Source organism: Heloderma suspectum, chromosome 3, assembly GCF_057233095.1.
Source record: "Heloderma suspectum isolate Gila_16-S chromosome 3, 16-S_ref, whole genome shotgun sequence".
NCBI lineage: Eukaryota > Metazoa > Chordata > Lepidosauria > Squamata > Helodermatidae > Heloderma > Heloderma suspectum.
Window position 1 is genome coordinate 59,896,197 of NC_139460.1, and position 17,794 is coordinate 59,913,990.

Sequence of the window (17,794 nt, forward strand, 5' to 3'; positions counted from 1 at the left end):
ATAACCTGTAACCTGCATACAAACCTACAGGTAGGTAACCTGTAACCTACAGGTATATGTAACTCTCCCTGACACATCCATGTGGGATTTGTGTATATGTCAACACACAAACATGATGGAATGTTTGTAAACCAACAGATTGGAAAGAGATATACTTCAGAACTATTTACAACTTCTAGCAACAGTAATATTGTTTATTTAATACAGTTCCCTTGCAAGAAAATGTATGTGGGGAAAAACCTTGAGGGCCCTCAAACGAAGAGCGGGTGGACATTTGAGCAACATTAGCAATGGAGGGGAAGGTCCCCCTTGGTTCAACATTATCTTGTGAAAAATCATACAGTCTGTGATGTAAAATTTTGGGCACTGGAAAGGATGGACTGTGAACATGAAAAATTGCTGCTAAAAAACAGAAATTGAGTGGATTTTGGAATTGGGTAGTTTATCTCCCAAAAGGTTAAATGAAGAGTTACAACTCCTTTCTTTGTTATGGGTTTTTCCTTTTCAGTGTATCTTGTTAATCATAAGGGCATTTAGAGATAGTCCTGGGAAACTGCATGAAAAATGCAGTGGTTTGACTTGAGAAGAGCCCTGGATGTTGATAATATGCACCTATGTGGGTGAGATATAAAGACAACTGGGGATGGCTCAGTGGTCATTTGTTGAAGTTGATACAGATAGTGCAGGTAAATGGGGGGGGCATTTAAATTGTTGGAAGGTGATTTATATTTTGATAATAGAACGTTATTCTTATTTGAATTTGTAGATGTGAATGTATTTATTTGTATTTTGTCCATGGTGTTGGCTTTTATGTAAGAATGTTCTTACAGTTTGTTATGTTGCAGGCAGCCCCTGAAGGAGACTTGTTCTCTGAAATGCTGGGCAAGCACACAATAAAACAGGCACTTTTGTGACTTTGTCATTGTTTTTCTTTTTAAACCAGGGCCAACCACACAGATGCAGGCAGGATATTTGCTGTTGCTGCTCCAAGATCTATTTATGAATCCTCAATTGCTTACATATTCTTGCCAACCAAAGAAGTCCACTGTTTATTTCCAAATGAAAAATTATTGTCCCCAATATTTGTAAAAATAAACCTAGCTTGGGACTTTTGCATGTTCAGTAAGTGTTTTCCCCTTTGAAGCTTTGTTTTAGTCAGCCTTGTCTTGAAGTCCAGAAGAGCTAAGTTAGTAACACATCCTATCACAAGAGAACTTAACAAATAATTTAAAGAAAAACTATATTCTGATGGAACGTGTACTATGACATGCCTCTTACTTTTAGCCATCTTAAACTTGTTCAGCTAGCTATTCTGAGTCTTATCGGTCACCCAAGTCACCAAGAAGGCAAATTCCAAGAGGCTCATTGTTGGTCCTTGGATTGGGATGGATCTCTTTCTCATCACTGAGACTGTTTCTTCCCATTTGGGGGTTGGGGGGGGTTGTTCTTTAAATGTTGCTGAACTCTAGAACACTTTACATAGACTATTGATACAGGGGTTTGACATTTTATGTAGGATTCTGTACCTGATCTTTAAATAATCAAGACAATTGGAAGACTCTCAATTCTTTTGATCAACCGTGATTAGACACAAGTTGTTGGTTTAGTAAACAACACCATGCTTTCAGTTTTGTGTCACTTTCTGGGACCAACAAGGCAACACCTCTCAGTACCAGATGTAGGTGATCTAGCACTTCTCAACCAGAGGAAAGTTGCAAGAGTGGGGCTGTACCATACAAGGAGGACCAGTGCAGGATGCAAAGCATTCCTTTGCTGCTCAGTTCTTCCTTGGTAGAAATGATTTCATATGTGAAACAGCAAGTGCATTTTTTCAAGTTCTTTACCTTCACTTTCTGCTTCTGTAATAGTTGAGGGAATCATTTAGAACAGGGGTAGCCAATGTGGTGCCCCAGGCACTTTTCTTGGTGCGTGCCAAGGTGCCCTACCCCTCCCACTTTTTTTTTAATTAACACATTTTCTTTCTGGCAGCTGGGATTGCTGTGAAATAGGTACCTATTGATGCTGAAAGCTGTGGTTTCAAAGGAATTATTTAGTGTGTTGTGGCTCAGACCTCACCTCTACCTTATACTCAGTCTTTGGGGCAGGTTACTTGTCCTCTGCGATACTTCCCATGGAAGCAATTTTGTGGTGGTGCCCAAGGGTTGTGCCTGTAGCCCAAAATGTGCCTGTAGCCCAAAAGGGTTGCCTACCCCGGTTTAGAATTTCATAACTTCTGCTAAGACCATACTTTTCTTCTGCTCAGCCCCAGCATAAGCAGGAGAGAGAAGCTATAAGAGAAAAGTTTAAAACATATTTTTAAAATAAAACATTTAGTTGTAAAAAATCACCAGGAAAGACATCTTGGGTGTGGGGGAAAGTAAACATTTTAGTATACTTGAAACATTTGTTCCATTGTCTCTGTTCCATTCCACTATGGGCCTGTGGAAGTTGCGATGAAGTGACCATAACTACTGTTTACACAGACATGCACTGACATAGACTTGGATCCTAAGTTGCTCTTCTGCTCATGCAGTTTCCACCATGTTCCTCCTCCATCTGCAGCCCATACATCATATCCCTTACTATTCCCAATCCCAAGGGTCTCCCAACACTCTGGAGCAGATGTGCAGAAATGCCAAATGGAGGCAGAGGTAAAGAGCCATGTTCCATGAATAAAATTCCGTGAATTCAAGTAGTAGGTGGTGATTGGATAAGAAGAATATTCATATAATGATGTAGGTAATTTTATATATTGTGCTTATGATGATAAAACCCCACCGTGAATGGGGCATGCTTAAGGCTGTCTGGGAGGAAGGGACTATAGATGGGTAACATGCAAGAGAGGCAGAGACTTGGTTACAGCCCAATCCTATGTGTTTTTACTTAAAGTTAAGCCACCTTGAATTCAGTGTGGTTCATTCCTGTATAATGCTGCATAGGTTGTGACTTTCGTTGCCTTATGTATGAGAACAAAAAAGGCAGACAAGCCACTGCTGCTGCTTCCCCCCTGCCCAAGTCTATCAGCAGTTGTGGCTATTTTTGCAAAGAAGTCATTTGTTCGTTCTGGTAGTTGTGGCTGCTTACAAAGACACATAGCTTATTTGCAAAGATAGGTACAAGTAGTGGGGAAGTGTGTGTGTGTGGGGGGGGGCAGACATGGTTTCTCCTCTTTCCCTCCCAGAGCACCAAAATGGTTTTTAAAAATTGTCATTCAGATTTTAGCATCTAGTTGAACTCATCTGTGACAAATCCACCCCCACCCCCCGTTATGTTTTAATTTGTTTCAGCTATGAGTAAGACTCCCTGCACAAGAGAGATAAAGGCAGCCAACAGAAAAACAACCACCGCACATCGCATTGGGTGGGATGGGAAGAGATATTTCCCCTCAGGCTGGCACTGTAGATTTTGTTGTACTTCCTTTTGGAAGGCAAATTTCTTCAGAACAGCAGCTCCCAAACCTTAGGTCAGTGTCTGTTACTTCAGCAGTATGACTGTCCTTTATCCCAGACTTCCCCAACCCGATGCTCTCCATATCTCTTGACTACAACTCCTATCATTCCCAGCCAGCATCAGGTTGCGGAAGGCTACTTTACGCCATATCTCTGTATGCAAAGGAAGCAACCTCATGCTTTCCACATCTTCTCCTAGAAGAACCCATCTTTCTTAGTTTTCGTATCCTCACCAGCTCTCCATGTAGAAGTACTTTGGTATCTTAGCCAAGACTTTGGCACCTTAACATTATTGCTCCGCTCCAGCCAGCCTTATGAACACCCTAGCGTAGAATGAGTCTTGCATAGCTGGTTTTGCTGTTCCCTTTCAGAGCATGTTGAACCAGGACCTGTTAAAACTGCGAGCTACAGAAATGGTATAGAGCTGCAGCTCTGCTGCAGTGGATCAGAAATGGCTTCTTGCGGATCCTTGCTTTTGTAAATGCCTGTTGTACAGAATTGAACATTTCTCCCTATCACACCTGTTTCTTGGCCTGCAATGTGGGTAGGAGGCAGATCAAAAACACTTTAGAGAAGGAGTATGGCTAGGAGAGAATGAATGTCAGTAATGTAACACACCACTTCAGGTATTTTCTGACATCTGCTTTCTTTGACTCACAGTGGGATTATCTTTCTGACCTGTAAACACATTAGATGATAACCATGCTTGAGAGCCCCATGATAGCATCTGCGTCAGTGTGGAAAGAGAATATCGCCATTACATTATGCACCTATACGGGGGGGGGGGGGGGCATGCGCAGGGGGCAACCATGATGTTGCAATGAATAGTTCAGAGAAACTCTGCCCTAGCGTTCAACTTATGCCATAAAAATCATGTTTTAGATACCCTTGTTTCAGGCACCATTAGATGAAGAGCCTTCATTTAAGTTCAAACATCTGCCCTTTTGTAAAAGACAAAATCCTCTATTATTCTGTGGATTTTTGCCATAGCTGTTCCTTCAGATAACTTTTAAATTACAAGGCAACATGCATTTGCAGAAGCTGTTGTTTTAAGAAAAAGTAACTTGAGATTTTAACTGGACAGGCTTGGTCTGAAAAACCTGACTGGCTTGGCAATGGCTAGTATGCGCTAGTCTTGTAAAATGGAAGAGCTAGAAAAGGAATTAGAAGTATTAGAGCAGAATAATAGCATCAACTAAGGGGGGTGGGGGGGCACATTTTTAACCTCCGGTACAAAATGTTCTCAATTTTAAACGGCAAGATACACATGGTGGTGCACTCGATTGTGCATCATGAGTGCTTTTAAATGGTTTGATTTTCCTGCATAAACTCTGGGTTTGGATGATTTTTCCTGGTTTCCTGAAGCATGGTTTATGAAGCCAGGAGTGGTAGTCTGGGCCAAGAACTCATGCACTAGCTTTGGAACTTCGTTCCTGGCTTGTATAAAGCAAGAATTCCTGATTATGTCTGAACAAGTCAGGATAATATGCTAGGATCTTAACTTGTCTTGTTAACTGAGATAAAGCTGGATTCCCTAGTTGGGACGGGACGGAGCTCTAATTTTATAGAAGCCAGGAATGCAGCTCCAAATCTGGCATGTGAGTGGTGGGGGCAGGGGAGGAAAAGGGCAAGGAATATTCCAATGCTTGTTCCTGGCTTCATAAAACCATTGTTTATGAAGTTGAGAAAAATTGTCTGTACCTAGCCTGTAAGTAGGGCTAGCTCCTTTTTCAGTTGCTGCTTCCATGTTAATTGTGGAGGAAGCTTGCCTAGCACACATGCCTCAAATCATAATTTTGTGCCCAAGTTCAAAATATAAAGTTTGAATCTGCTCTGAGTGTAGTCCGTATTAAGTCATTTTCAAAAAAATCTATGTTTACATACATAATATGCATTAAATAGTTACCAATGAGATTCCGTATAACAAAGCTTTTATAAAATCAGCCTGGAGCAACGTAGAAAGTATTTGCCTTTCTGCCCTTAAAATGTCCAGTGGCTTTCCAGGTATAGCTAGGCCAAAAAAATGGTTTCCAGATTTAGACTCGCTTAACTTTGTTTCAGCTACACATTTCAAATCTGTTACTGCCCTTCCTCTCTCGCAGTTACAACGAAGCATGATTTCTCTATCATTTTCAAATATGTAAATTGCCAACATTGTTTAATTCAGTCTTTTCCACACATACATTCATGCTTGTCTCACATTAGTGATAGCTCTGCACTTTACATAACAGACAGTATATATGGTAATAGTCTTTTCAGTCTTGTCTTCGGAGTGAAAATAAATTAGCTTTTTAAAGAAATTAAATTTGCATTGGTGAAATGTGGTAATTTGAGAACTATGGATAGCTAAGGTTGCTGATGGCATAAAAGTTGTCTTACAGGCATAGCTGTTTGTTTCTGAATAATTATGACTATGACCTGGTTCTCATGTAATGGCAAGCCACGGTGGGTGAATTTCCCCATGGGGCTTGCCGTTTTGCATTGCCGCAGCTTGTTCCTACATTTGAACCTGGAGAGGGTGGGTTGTTGGGGTGGTTAACAAGGCCCCCAGAACCCATGGTTTGTCTTATGGTTGTGAGTGGGTTGTTAACCACCCTAACAGCCCTCCCTTGCTGGGTTCACAATAACAGCAAGCTGAGTTGCACCCTTGCTGTGGCTTGAATTTTCAAAATAGCGGCAGGTGCTGCAGTGAGAAGCCCCGTGGGGAAATTCACTCATGGTGGCTTCTTGTTATATGCGAACCGGCTCTGCTTCTTGACCTTTTGGGTAGCATGTTTAGGCTGCCTCAGTGCAAGGCAGGCTATCAGAGACTTCTAAGAAAGTTTCAGTCCGGAATTTACTGAGCACATTCCAGATAATATTCTCCTAGCTTCCGTTACAGTAGATTTGCAGTTTTCCTTCATCCAAACTGCTGAACAGAATTGCTAGGAGCATAAATCATTTCCCAAGGAAGGGAATCAAATATAACGGTGAGTGCTTATGTTTCAAGCACCTGTTTGACTAGCCTTGTGACATCACTGGTGTTTGTGTTTGGGGAATTTGATGTCTATTTGCCAAGATTACTGGGTTTTGGTATATTTGGAGACAAAACTGACCAGAAGTATCTTATATTGACATGTCCACAGACTATTGTTTAATGATGTCTTTGTTCTATGGCCTGCTTCATGCCTAATTGTTGTAACATATACACAAAAACGTTATGGCTGGGATCCAAAGAACCCCATAACTATTTCCGTGAGGCCAAGATTGCTTTGAGTGATGTTTCTTGAACAGTAGCCCTTGCTCCCCTATATGTTCCATGGTAAAATAATATTGAATCTGAGGGGACTTTCAAAGGCATTGTTTTGGATGGTGTGAGGTGGGGGTTGTTTAAAGGGGGGGGAAGGATAAAAATCCCACTGAGCTTGCTGAAGGCGGTGGGCATGCCTAAATTAGATCCTGGGATCCTGTCCTTTGTACACAGTGCCAATGACTTGATTACTTACACAGGCACTTGTGCCAGGGAACTGGGATTGGCTGAAAGGTCCTGCCATGTTTACGTGTTGTGGCAAACATGTTTGCCACTGTATGAGGCCCTATTTTATTTTTTCTTGTACCTTGTTTTTTGGCCCTCTTCTCTAAGATGAAATTAATTAACTTACCCTGCTAACATATGTCTAACAAACACATAGAAGCTCTGATTCTGGAATAATTCCTCTTCTGGACTAACAAATACACTAATTTGGGTGAAGCCCAATTTGGGATATACAACTTCAGTTACAGATGCACATTTTCCAAACTATCCTGAGAACTGCTACCTTTGACTCAACAAATGGCATGGAAGAAAAGGTGCAACATATAAAACAGAGCTTTCACTGCGTTCTTGAAGATTTTGTGAATGTTATACTTTGAACATTGTTTTTATCTGCCTTTTAACCTATTTCAGTATGGCTCTTATTACTGAACAACCTGAAATGTTCTTGACAAATACCACTGTCACAAATAGATTCAAATATTGTTTTTCCTCAGGAGAGCCAGACAACCTGTTTTTCACAGTTTTTACTAATTTCCTGAGCACCTTCCAGATAATATTGTCCTAGCTTCCGTTACAATAGATTTGCAGTTTTCCTTCATCCAAACTGCTGAATAGAATTGCTACGAGCATAAATCATTTCCCAAGGAAGGGAATCAAATATGATGGTGAGTGCTTATGTTTCAAGCACCTGTTTGACTAGCCTTGTGACATCATTGGTGAACTGCTAACATAACTCCTTCCTGTCACATCCAGCACTATCTTGTGCCCTTTTAAAGAAATAATACTTAAAAAGAGAGTATTCCCACTCTTTACTATCATAGCAAAGGAGCCCTCAGCTAGCCGTCACCATTAAAAATGGTGGCATATGACAAGCAATGGCGGTGCTACCCATTCCCTTGCAAGTGACCCCTTTTCCTCTTCAGTAGTTTCTTGTCTTTAGTTGTGTGCTCTTCCCCTGCCAACTCTGCAGCACACAGGGCATGTGACTTGAGAAAAAGAAAATGAAAAGTGGAAAAAACTGCCTACGCGTGGCATGCAGCTATTTCCCCCCTGAATCAAGGCTACCCCGGTTCATTACATGCTGGACCAGGGCTATTGCAAAGAAGATTTAATTGCCCAGAAGTCCCCTTATTTGCAGCAGGGGCAGCACCAACAGCATAATGCTCTGCAAGGATTCTTCTTTCGATACTTGGCTGCCAGCCTGAACTTTTCTCTGGATGACTGAACGTAGTCCTGAGTATTAATGACTTCCATTTCAATGTTGTTAATCATTTCACCTTGCTCTTCTACCAAAAGGGAGATTTGTATGAAAAGGCTTTTTAAGTCTTTCACCTGGTTCTCTAGATTGACCAATTCTCTGTGTCTTTGTTCAATCTCTGATAACTGAGCTTTAGTGATCTTGACCTCAGTGAGCAGATTTTCATTGAAGATTTCCCATTTCCCTTGTCGAACCATATTGTTCACTTCTTCTTCAGATACCTCTTTTCCAGCCACTTCAAGCTGACGCACAATAAAACTCTTGCATTTCTCTTGCTTGGCTGTTATAGCATCATTGTACAGAAACATGATATTTTGGAAGCGACGGAATAGGACAGCCCGCTGAGAACCAAGAACCCTTCCAACAGCAGATGATGAACCATGTTCTTTTTCTGCCTTCTTCACTGTTTTAGACAAGTCATCCAAGCACTTGCTAATGTGTTCTGCTTGAATTTTTATCTCTCTTGTGGCACTGCACTCCTTTTTAAGCACGCTGAATCTTCTCATGGAAGCCATCAGGCTCTTTTGCTGCTGACTAAACTTTTGAACATCCGCTGCCAGATTGTTAATATCATTGTGAATCCGCTGGATTTCATTCAGATACCTTTCTGTTATAGGCTCCTTTTCAAAAATAACAGCTGCTTGTTCAAGTTCTCCTTGTTCCTGCTCTGCCACAACACTAGGAACACAGCTGTTTTCTTCTAGTAGTCGTAGCTCCTTTGCTCGCAATTTAAGCTCTTGAAGGCGGTCTTTCATCTTCTGCAGAATTTATTCTGGTTCTGTTGTATTAAACTCAGACAGTGGTGTAAACCTAAGGATTAAAATCCACTTTAGTTAGTTGTTACTTACCCACTGACATATTACAGGTATGCAGAAAATTTACAGAGGAAAAAAGTCAGCAAAATGCAGCAGCATGAGATATGTAAATATGCTACATACAGTAGCAAACTTATGACTACCTTAAGAAATTGCTTTGATATATGCATGGGAGTGAAGTACACATTATATTTGACAGCGCAATATTCATTTTTTGCACTTTGTCCTTTTTTTTGGCAAGCTGAACAGATCAGCATATAGAAGATACCTTGGTGCAGCTCATATGTGGCATTTTTAATTTCCTAATCATGCATGGGAGAATATTGTTAGCTTGCAATGTTCCTCCCCCTTATCCTCATCCTCCCCCCTCTTCCTACCTTTTTCCAGGGTTAGCCATGGGACAAGATTGGCCTATGGCAATGTGTTTTGTGTGGGGCTGCTTTTGATGTTGGCTCAGAAGCTGTAGCTAGTGCAAAATGTGGTGGCTACTCTGTTGAGTGGGACAGCCTACCGGAAACATATTACACCAGTTCTGAAAGACGTTGCACTGGTTCCCAATAAGCTACTGAGCCAAATTGAAGGTGCTTGTGCTAATAAAGTCCTACAAAGCTTAGGACAAGATACTTGATGGATCATCTCCCTTATGTATCTGCCCAGATATTGGAATTCGATATGTGGCAACTGGAGAGAGGGTGTTCTTGATACAGGCACCCCGATCGTGTAATTCTCCCCTCTCACATATGGTTGATGTTGAGTCTTACAAGTTTTCAGCACCAACTAAAGACCAAGTTGTTCACCCACAGTTTTGATTGAGTCTGTGTTGCTTCATCTTGTAAGCTGTTGTTTATCTGTGTTTCTGTTCTCCCCTGTTTTACTGTTTGATCCGTGTATATTTGTATGATTCTATTGTGTTTTACTAGTTTTGTACCCCACTTTGGGATTATTTTATCATGAAAAGCAGGCAATAAATTTGATAAATGAATAGATTTAATAAATCGTACTGAACTAAACACTAATCATGGTTGGTTTCTAACACTTGATTTGAAACTATGGTTAGCATTTACATTTGTACATATGTAACTGAATTTGAAAAAGGAAGGAAATGGAAGAGAGAGTTTGTACAAGAGAGGAAAGGAAGAGGGAGCATGCAACTTGATGGCAATCAAGTTGCATCCTAATCAGGATGATGAGATTGGAAACCAACCCCTGTGAAAGAAAATCTGTGACTCAAAACTTCTTAAAAATATGAAGTATTTGACAGATTAGGCCTTTTTTGAGCGTGAAGTAGTAATAAAGGACTGCCTAAAGGGAGATGGAGCTGTTTCTTCTAAATACTAAAACACTTGGGGAAAAGTGCCATCATACTGATTTGGAAAGGCCAGATTTTAAAATTTTATTTATAACTTATATCCTGCCTTTCCACACGATGGTGCCACGTGTGGCTAACAAACAATTAAGACGAAATACAGTTGAAAACAATCCTATAAAGTATAAAACAAGCAAGTAAAAAACATCAATAAAACAGCCAGTTTTATTGGAAATCTAAATAGCAGGAATTCTTCTCGTTTCAAATCTGTAAGTGGTGTGTGTATATATACACACCACTCCCAGTTTGAAGAATTCATGTGAAGAAAAGAATCTAGCATAGCCTGTACAGGGGTTCAGGCATGACCAAAGACAATGCAAGAGGGTGGGTAGGAATTTTTGCCACAAATAGGTTGTACAGTCTGTACAGTGCTTTGAAGGATATCGAACCTTGCATAGCTTTTTTGAATAACTTTTTTCCAGCTGTGAATACAGGCCGCCATCCACAAATGCCTTATACTGTGCTGGACTCTGATAAGCAATACTAATGTCTCTCTGGAACTTACTACTTGCTACAGAGTAAATGGCTCCGTGATTGCTGGCTAAAAATCCAGTCTCCTGGGAAATCATCTATTCATGTTTATGAAATTGGCAAAGAAACTGTTCTCAAGAGAGTGTTCCCTAACTTAAAATCCCATGGCCTTTTGATAAATATGTATATGCCATGACTTGTTTCTTCAAATTCTGGCTGTTCCGATGCTTACGTGTTCACTGGCGTTTTATTTTTCTGAGGGGTAGGGGCAAGAAGACTTATGACCTTTGCTTTTAGAGAGAAAAAGAAAGCCTTCAACTCTATTTGCCTGTGTATTGTTTGTATATTAAGGCCATGTTTGCTGTTTTGGTTCACTGTGTGTGATTTCCTGCTGTGTGGTACATCTGTTGCTTACTGCGTATTTGTGTGCTGCTATCCATTTAGTGGTGCCCCTTTATTAGAACTATATCTTGTATCTATATGCTTTGGGGATTATTTGTAGAAACTGGGAAAGGATGGTGTGTGACCAGATTTGTAGGCTGTGTGCTACAGAATCTGTGGGATGCTTTGTACATGGGATGCCCCTGACGTGTGGTGTCTCCATACAATTTTGTATGGAGACCCTTCACACAGTAGGGTCAATACTTGTAAGTCACTTATTATGGCAGGATCGCATAGGGAGCAACCACACTAACGGCCAGAAGGCATGTGCAGCACCAGCGTGGGGATTCTCTACCCACTTGGGCAGACACACATGGTAAGGGGCTTACATGTGTTATAGTATAGGTATGGAATACTGCCATACTGAAGCAGGTTTCAGTTGCCTTCGTGGGGGACTGTAATCAGTGGAACTTTCCTGTGTTGTTTCATTCAAGACTAGGTCTCTAAGGAAAATTACCCCTCAAATTAATCTATGGCATAACCCTCTACTTGGTTAAAGTGGGATATTTGAATTAATAAGTTAGGATTCGCAGTAGCGTTTGTCCAACACATATGCCTTTAAAGGAGAATGAGTTAATACAAGCGATGCACAGTACCTTGTATGCATATTTATGTAATAGCATAAGCACCTGAAAATTATACAGATGTGGTTTCTGATCTGGGATCTGTATTTGCATGATGTACATAGAGATTTTAATGTCAGTTATGAAACAGTGGGAAACACCTAAATTCATTGATACTACTGCTGACTTTGTTTTATGTCCCTCCCTGAAGTTGTTTTCCCCCGCTTAATATTGAGAAATAATTTTCAGTAGCTCCTTGTAACAGTTTTCTAAACTACAGATTCAAATTCCATTTCTTTAGAATATTGTGAGTGTTCTGGAACTTATTAGGTAAGCATATTTCAGTGCCAATTGATGGAAAACTGCACTTCACAAGAAAATACATAAATTGTGTGAATCATTTTTTAGCATTACAAAACTGTGACTCCCATAGCAGAAGATGTGACTTAATGATAGCAGTCTTTAGTAATGTTTCAAAACTGCTTGGCACAGTTTAGAATATTCTTTGAAAACTTCCATTTGGCACATGTGAAAATATTCAGGAGTACTGAATTAAAACTTCAGGTTAGTGACCTGAAAATCTTTTAGCACAGTCTAAGGCATCTTTTACGAACATTAATTCAGTATGTTATTAAATGGCAAGTTGCTAGTGTTTTCAGCTGGTGATAAAATAGGGCTATCTTGGATTGTATTAAATTGAATTACTGAAAAACTAACTCATGCATCCTTATTCTTACAATTAAAAATAAAAGCTTTAAAATTCCATATGCTTTTTTAAGAGGCAAAATACTTCACTGCTGCACCACTGTAGCTGGGAAACATTTATAAATGTATGTAACAGGAGAAAGTGGCAAACATCAATAGGCTACCCACTGGCCTCCTTTTGTTTCCAACCACAATTCTAGGCACTGGGTTTGAAAGCTCTAACAGTTTGGGGACTAGAATATCTGAAAGACTGCCTGTCACCATATAAACCTGCCTGAATATTAAGGCTGTCTTCACACGCCCTTGTCTGAGTGTCCCCTCCCCGTTTTTCAGAGGTGAGGTGAGTAGCAACTGAGGACATGGCATTTTCAGTGGTAATATCCTGTTTCTAGAACAGGACCTAGAGGTCTGTCTGTAACTTTCTTTGATGTGGTTCACATATAATGTTGGGCAATTCCTGGGTTGTTTAACCCAGGAATTGTGGGGATGAGCAAAGTGTGCTTGTCGCTTCTTCTTTCAGTCAACAACCCAGGAACACCCTGTCCCTGGGTTGTTTCATGATGTCTGAACCCAGAAACTCTAGGCTGTTTATGGATTAGAAAACCCAGAGTTAACCCAACAACAAATCATGGGAAATTGTTGAATTAACTCTGGGTTGTTTAAATCATAAACAACCAAGAGTATCCAGGTTCATTGTCACAAGGCATTCCTGGGTTGTTGATTAAAAGTGGAAGTGACAAGTGTGAGGCCTGCACACTCCACTCATCCTGGAATTCCTGTGCTAAGCACCCCAGGAATTGTCCAACGTTACATGCAAACTGGGTTACTGTTTTAGGCATCAGGTTAAAACCTTATTTTCCCAAGCTTTTTAAATGAATGTTGATGTTGATGCGCTACTTGCTGTTTTACCTGATATTTTATCATTTTAATGCCTGACAGCTTCAACTATTTTTGAAGCTTCGTGAGGATTCTGCTCTGCCTTCCCCAGAGCAGTAGTGCACAATCCTGCCTCCCTGCTGCCTTTAAGTATCACATAAATGCAGCAGTCTTCCCCAACCTGGTCACTTCTAGATTTATTAGACCATGCTGGCTGAGGATGATGGGAGTTGTAATTCAACACATATGGAGGGCACCAGATTGGGGAAAGTTGAGATACAGAATATCCCTCCTATGTCAAATATAGCATTACCCTTCTACTAAGGGTGCTGGCTCAGGGTTAGCACAAGTATAGTTCTTACAACAACTGGAAAGGCTTTGGATAAGAGTTTGTTTATCCCAGACGCATGATCCAAATGATACAGGGCGGAGGTCATTGAGTTAACACTCCCAGAGAAAGACAATGTGATTAAGAAATAAGGAGGAGTTCATAATACAAAATTGCTCACAATGAAACTACAGCTGTAGTTGTCAATCTACAGCAATGAACTTGAACAAAATAGCACTATAAATACAGTGCTTTAAAAGAACTATAAGGTGAACTAATGTTGGTGGTTGAGAAGTCATGTGTATTTGTAAGCCATATAATTGCGCCCTGTATTATTTGTTGGATAATGTTAAGATTAGGAACAGTTTCTTATGGGTTGCGCCAATACTGCTGGAGGTTTGGCTTGTTCTCTGAAGGTGTTTCAGGTGTATTATGAGATAGATTTTGTGTTGCAAGTTTTGGAGGACAGACATGTCTCTTTGTTGCTGAAGTATCCTGACAACTTGGATACCCCTGTAACTGATATCCCTGCAATTGAGTGAGTCACTATTGAGAACTGTAGTGAGCATTTATTAAAGCTAAGAGAGATTCAGCATTTGCTAATATTCTAATTTAACTTGTCCTTTGAGTATTTGCAATGTCAGTATTGTAGCATTAATCTAAAGCAGAGTTTTCCAAACTACATTCTGGGGGACCCTGGGATTCTTTTGAAGGCCATCATGGATTCTTCAATGAGAAGAACAGTAATGGCAAAAAAATCCTCCCTGCGAGGCTGCTTGCCCTCTACTACCAATCTTCCCCGCAGTACATAGCCTCGGTGAAGCATTGTATGTATTCTAGAGCAGTCATCACCAGCCTTCTTGGACCTGGGATCTACCTAGCTCCAAAGTACCTTTTGAGGCCTACTTCTTAATTTGTTTTTATCATATTTGTATGGTGGTATTGCTGCTTAGGTGAGGCTGTGACCCACTACAGTGTCCTGAACTATTGGCTGGAAACCAGTGTTCTAGAAAAGGGGTGGGAAATGTTTTTTTTTCCTGGTGAGGGCTGCAGTCCCTCAGGCAGCTACTTGTTTGGGGCCCATGCAAGTGGTTTGGTGCTTTCCAGAGACAGTGGTGAGTATGACCAGAGGCAAGTGGATGAGGCGACCCTTCTCTCTCTGTCTCTCTTTTTCGTGCCCCCTCCCCTCCCATTACTGCCCAAACAGCAGACCACTGGGTAGGGGCAGATCATTCTTGCCCGAGGCCCAAGATCACTTGCAGAGGGCTTTTGAAATTATACCACAGGTTGCAGGCTGTCCAGCCCTGCTCTACAATATGGAGTGAGTTCACACAGGTTGCTGGTGAAGCCCAACAGATCTAGACAGTGCACCTCATGTGAACTGAGTTCTGAATATTATAGAATCCTCTGTAACACACAGGGATTCCAAGGCAGGTTTGAAGGTTTTGGCAACAGACAAGATGATGTAGAAAGAGCTTTGTCAGGGTGCAAGTTTGAAAACTATTGATCTATAATACGGGCTTCAGAGTGTACTTACAGGAAGACTGATTAGTTCTCCTCATTGCCCTGTATAAACTGAGTGCCAAAACATTTTACAAGCGATTTTAAAATAGATGGGGGGGGGGGGTTATGTGTAAATGACGGTGGCTATTTATTTATTTAATTTCTATACCGCCCAATAGCTGAAGCTCTCTACATAGTATTGTGCTAAATCTGCAGCTGCAAGATGAAGCTTAACTTAAAAAGTAATATGAACATTGCTCTGTCTTGAATAATTTTTGTTCAAATAGCCCAAATTTTTGAGGACTAGGGAAATTCTGAAGTAAACTAGCATTTAAAAAATGTTTGGACCTATCTGTTATGAGTGAGTGTGACCTTTGACTGAAAGAGTTTCCATATAGAGTACTAATATTTTTTCATAAATGTGAGATGATGTCATTTCTTTCCAATGTACACATACACTCCCTTTCCCATGATTCCTAAAATAAAAGTGCAGAACTTCTCTGGCTATAATAAAGTTTCCTGAGGCACTTTATAACCGATTTCTGTTTTTTTCCTGCTTCCTTGATTCTATACCACTTTCAAGTACGTATAATAAACGTCAAGTGTTCTTGAATCAAGACATGATTTATAGGTTCTTCTGGAAATAAAACAAGCCTCCCTTGTTCACGCAGTGTTTAACTTGGTATTCTTAACTTTACAAGTATACATTTTGCTGTAAGCCTTCCTCAGTTTTAAAATGAGAGGTTTGTACAAAGAAAGGTTCTATTGACTTGGAAAATTAAAAGTGAGCTCTCGTCTTTAAACTACTCCTGGCACTCTTCCAAAAGAAACTAGTTTGGGTGCATAAAATGTGTCTAGCAAATTAGTATTCATGTACCCAAGTAATAAACCTCTACAAACATATCTATCAGAAACACTTTCCAGTTTTGCAGAGGGCAAACACCCACTATTTTAAAAAAACATCTTGACATTTGAGGCTTTTAGATTGAACAGTATCCTGTTTTTTATTATTTGGTGTAAACTAAAAGCAATTTACTTACCTTTTTTTAAAAAAAATCCTGACGTTTTGGCCGCCTCTTGTATTTCTGCTTTAGGATCCGATGCTCTAAGGTAATTTGCAATATCCTTGTGAGCATAAATAATAGAGCTGGAGTGTGATTCCCATTAAAACAGTTTCTGCTTGCTTAATCCTCCTGGACCTTAATAATCACTTGGAAAGTGCATCTTGGAAAGCTGTGGAGTGTGAGAGTCTTCACTGGTTACGATGTGCTACCGTAGAAGAGCAAATTGGTTACTTTACGCTTGGGGAATCTGGTTCTGCCTGTTGGAGACCCAGCCTTACTTCCAAGGCGGGCCATTCTATTCTAATTAGCCAGGAAGTGCCTTTGCCTGGCTACCTCCTTACTGTACTTGCTGGTTTATGGTGCAAATCCCTGTTGCCTAATACGATGAATTCCCTGAACATCAGATACTTGGCATGCAAACTAGAGAATTTTTTAGAGAATGTGTGTTGTAAGGAGTCGCAGAAAATATGGAGGGAAAGAAATTTTTCCAAATTATTAACTGGGATCCTGAGAGGCCCATAGGCACACACAAAATGCTTCTGTATACATGCAAGCAGTGGACAGTGTTTGCTTCCAGTGCAATCCCGTCTCACATCCATGAGATGTTACTCCAGGGGGAGGAGGATGACCTGGGGGAGGGTATGGGGCCTGCTGAAAAGCTACCATGTAGGTACAGAAGAGCATGCACACCACTTTGGGCCTTTCTTATTGAATGTACACACATTTGAATTCTGTTTTTTAAAAATGACTGTTCTAATATGTAATGTGTTTCTTAAATGGTCTGAAACATAATTTTCTGAAAGTAAAATGGGAGTTGGGGGTGGAAATATGCTACCTTGAGGACCTTGGAGGAAAGCTATGGTATAAATGTAATAAATCATTGTTTTTGTTCCTCAAATATTCTGGTATAGAAACGCATTATTAAAATTAATCAAAGAAGGAAATTAAGTGATTCATCGTAAGAGCCGGTGTAGTTAGAAAGTTGGACGTGGACTGGAAAGGCCTAGGTTCAAGTTCCCTCTCTGTCATTTTTTTCTCAAATTCCCTCTGCTATTAGGCTCACTGGGTAACCTTGGGCCAGTTGTGCGCTCTCAGCCTACTATACCTGAGGGGGTTGTTGTGGAGATAAACTGAGAGAAAGAGTAATATATGCCACCCTCAGCCCATTAAAGGAAGAGCAGGAGGGCAGGATAAAGCTAATAATAATAAGCATTTCATTCCATTTGTAATACTATTAAGTGTACAAGTCAAAATCGAATATATTTTGGGTTAAAATATATTGGGCTAGATCCAAATAATTGTGAGCAGAAAGAAAATAGCCATTTGTACTATTCTGCTATCTCTGGCGCAAGAGTTTCACAAGAATTGTGTAGTGGTATCATAGGTAAGTTCAGCCTGTGCAAGAGCTTGCACAAGAAGTTGTTCTTTGGCTTGCACATCT

At 40.4% G+C, this 17,794-nt stretch overlaps 2 protein-coding genes across 5 annotated transcripts in view; one reads left to right on the forward strand and one right to left on the reverse strand.

The window, feature by feature from the left end:
- ARL13B (ARF like GTPase 13B) overlaps positions 1–17,794 on the forward strand; it is a 62,950-nt gene that overhangs the window by 24,124 nt on the left and 21,032 nt on the right. The gene's annotated exons all lie outside the window — the stretch shown is intronic.
- On the reverse strand, positions 5,589–16,623 carry STX19 (syntaxin 19). The gene is made up of 2 exons (XM_084843396.1): positions 16,330–16,623; positions 5,589–9,031 (listed from the first exon to the last, which is right to left on the reverse strand). The coding sequence occupies exon 2, from the start codon at positions 8,974–8,976 to the stop codon at positions 8,092–8,094; it is 885 nt and encodes a 294-aa protein (XP_084699522.1). The 5' UTR covers positions 8,977–9,031; positions 16,330–16,623; the 3' UTR covers positions 5,589–8,091.